We start from the raw sequence: 3,189 nt of genomic DNA, 5'->3' as shown, positions 1-3,189 counted from the left end.
ATTGGAGAGACAACAAAATAAGAAAGTAATTAATGAAAATGGGTGAGGTTTTAGTAAAACGAATCTAGTTAATTTTAAATAATTATTTATTTTAATAAAATTAAATTTAACGGAGTTAAGAGATATCTAATCTAACAAGCCATATTCACAAATTTATGAAGTAGTTTCTTAGTATAAAATCTATTTTCTTAGTATATGTTCTCCTTTGATTATCATTCTTATTTTTAATTTTATGATGTCATACTTTAAATAATTATACTTAAATGATTCTCATTGTAATATTTTAACCATTTTAAAGAAGTAAAAATGAATATTGTTACAAGTTCACAACAAAACTAACTGCTTTTGTTTAAATTAATACAAGGATACTTATTTATCTCATATTTATTAACTAATTTTAACCTATGTAATAATTTGTAATGTTATGGTTTGAATTTTTCACAGTTGTTGAGTTTCACGTTGGTAAAAATTAAGTCAATAAAAATAATTCCACTTCTCATGTTTATTTAATAATGAGTTAATTTGAAACGTGAAGTAATCTCTCCTCATACATATATAGGTATTAAATTTTTTTTGCATATATAGTTTGGTTGATAATTCCTAAATAAGATAGGTTTCATAGACATATATATAGTTAAATAACTTGAACTCACTAGACCAGGCTACAAACCATACTTAACTAATTTCGCCACAGGCTCTAGCAAGATTTGTACTTTCCAACTGATCGAGCTACCTACAAGCAGCTATCTGGCTCGACTACACCTGAAGCACTGCCAATGGAGTTGGCACAAGACGACTTTATAGTGATACCATTACGACCCCCATACGTCAAAGCTACATCTTCTAATCTTATTCCACTACAAGGATACTTATTGCTACAATCAAATTTCACAGCCACTTGTGTTGCCGACGAACCTTGGATGTCTTCGTATGTCACGTCGCTGATCTTGATTCCCGAAGCCTTATTTGAGAAATAAATAGATTTTGATTTATATTTATGTGAAAAAAAGACAAAGTGAATAATAATAATAATATATATATATATAGTAGTTGTTACCTGATTAGGGCAATTGCTTCTATAATCACAATAGTGTTGGTCAATAATGATAGGGTTTTTGACATTGTCCATTATGGCATGCATGAAAAGGACATTCTTAACAAACCCATTACTAGGTTTAGCCCATGTTTTGATCCTAAACCCGTTTTGTGTACTTATAAACCGTGTTGTTGTTACCGTTATGTTCTGGACCCCTTGTTCTTGCATATCTTTCCCTAGGCTCCCAATGCTAGAGTGGATTAAAAATATACAACATAAGACAAATAAAAATATATGCATGAGCTAATATTAAAAAAAAAATATACATATATATATATATACCTGATCCCATGACCCGGCCCGCATACTGTACCCTCAATCCACATGTTGGTGGTGCCGGGTCCAACGGAGATGCAATCGTCGCCGGTGGAAATCCTGGAGTTGAGAATAGTAACACCGGATGACGATGAAACATGTACACCATCGGTATTTGGGCTGTTTGCCGGAGCTGAGACCTTCAAATTTTGTAGTTTCACATTCTTGCAACCATTGATAGCAATGTGAAACTTTTGGCTGTTTGAAGAGGCCAATCCACTGATAAATATGTTGTTTGAATTGCTGAATTCCAAAGACTGCATAATTAATTTGTCCCAATTATATATATATATATATATGAAAAATATAAACACATTTTTTTTTTGTTAATTTGATAAATATGACATATTTTTGTCAAATTTGAATACATTAACAAATATTCTCATTTCATAAGTAAATTTGACATTTGAGCAAGTAATTAAGTATGGTAGACTTAATATTTATTTTATTTTTTGAAACGGGAAAATGATTTTGAGTCATGGTGAAAAAAGAATATAAAATGAAACTCCATACAATAATACACCTCTTCATTCCAAATCTTTGAATGTGGATTAGAATAAAATAAATTTTGTGAATTAGTCTTATTAATTATCATTTAAATACACCAAATTTATTTTGTACAAAGGAGGTTCCATTTTACTGTTAATGGGCCGGGTAGCCAATTTTATCTACAAATTAAATGCATAATTGCTCCGTAAATTAAGCCATTGATTACATGGATATATAATTATGTGGTGATTTATAATTCCTAATCTGAATTTATAATAATTATTAATTTTGAAAAATAAAAATACTATATTAAATCTACTTTTATTTTTTTTGCAAGACTTTTTTTATCACTTAAATTATATAAAATTGAGATTTTTAATTCAATTTTTATTGAAAATGTTTGGATTGAAGTGAAGGATAATGGAGGTGAAATAACTCTCAAAATAAATAAATTATAATTGTAAAAAACAAACGGTAAAATCGTCTTCTTACCGTCACACCAGTAGAGCAACTCTTGCCGGTGGCCTTACAAGCCCACAAGGCGGAGCCTTGGGCATTAAGAGTTCCACCGTAGATTGAAAGACCATTGACTCTTTGAAATATGATCCAATTCTTTACATTACCAAGCACCCGATAATCAGAAGGTGCTAAAAGAGTGCCATCGATTCGAATGGTGATGGCATTTGATTTGCATGTCTGGCCATTGAATATGGTAGTGGATGCGAGCAAGTAGTTCCCAAGTGGCACATAGATTGAGGCTTGGCCAGCGGAGCTGCAAGCCGAGGCCCATGCATTGAGAAAGGCCTTGGTCGAGTCCGTCTTTCCATCAGGTCTGGCTCCAAAGTTCACAACATTATATGTGGCAGAGGCAGATGCCAAAGTGAATAGAATAGTGAAAGTTAGAATAGAAAATATTGAAAGAGGCAACATTTTTTTTAATATGGGAGGATGGAATGAAAGAGTTGTTGAAAGTAGTGAAGATAGGTGGAATTTATAGAGGAGAATTAAGTACTTAAACGGTTATAGTTACTGTGATAATTTAGTTGATTTCCTTTATAAAACAAATCAAATTGTACTCATGTTTTATGACAAATATTATGTTCCTAAAAAACAAAAACAAAAAAAATAGTGCAAGGCCCAAAACACCTTTCTCCAAATTTGTTTGTCTTAGTCAATTCAACCATGATTCATTCAAATGTCAAGAACTTAAGATTGATTGAAAAGTGGGCCTCGACCAAATTCTACAGGTAGTGCAATACTTTCTCTAAACAAGATATATAGTCTTCCCA

General features: G+C 31.5%; 1 protein-coding gene across 1 annotated transcript; it reads right to left on the bottom strand.

The window, feature by feature from the left end:
• Positions 1 to 733: 733 nt before the first annotated feature.
• Positions 734 to 2,830, bottom strand: LOC124942521 (polygalacturonase-like). Its single transcript, XM_047483042.1, has 4 exons — positions 2,393 to 2,830; positions 1,379 to 1,668; positions 1,058 to 1,286; positions 734 to 961 (listed from the first exon to the last, which is right to left on the bottom strand). The coding sequence occupies exons 1-4, from the start codon at positions 2,828 to 2,830 to the stop codon at positions 734 to 736; spliced, it is 1,185 nt and encodes a 394-aa protein (XP_047338998.1).
• Between the last annotated feature and the right edge of the window lie 359 nt (positions 2,831 to 3,189).

The sequence above is a fragment of the Impatiens glandulifera genome, chromosome 6, assembly GCF_907164915.1.
Source record: "Impatiens glandulifera chromosome 6, dImpGla2.1, whole genome shotgun sequence".
NCBI classification, from domain to species: Eukaryota; Viridiplantae; Streptophyta; class Magnoliopsida; order Ericales; family Balsaminaceae; genus Impatiens; species Impatiens glandulifera.
The sequence above is the reverse complement of the archived record's forward strand: the minus strand, read 5'-3'. Positions and strand labels throughout refer to the sequence as shown.

Bases quoted from the DNA above. Each gene is read 5' to 3' on its own strand.
- LOC124942521 (XM_047483042.1), bottom strand. From the start codon at position 2,830: ATGTTGCCTCTTTCAATATTTTCTATTCTAACTTTCACTATTCTATTC. The intron at 1,287-1,378 runs GTATATATATAT...AATCCACTCTAG, and splicing joins GGGCCGGGTCATGGGATCAG to CATTGGGAGCCTAGGGAAAG. The intron at 962-1,057 runs GTAACAACTACT...TTCTCAAATAAG, and splicing joins GAAGCAATTGCCCTAATCAG to GCTTCGGGAATCAAGATCAG.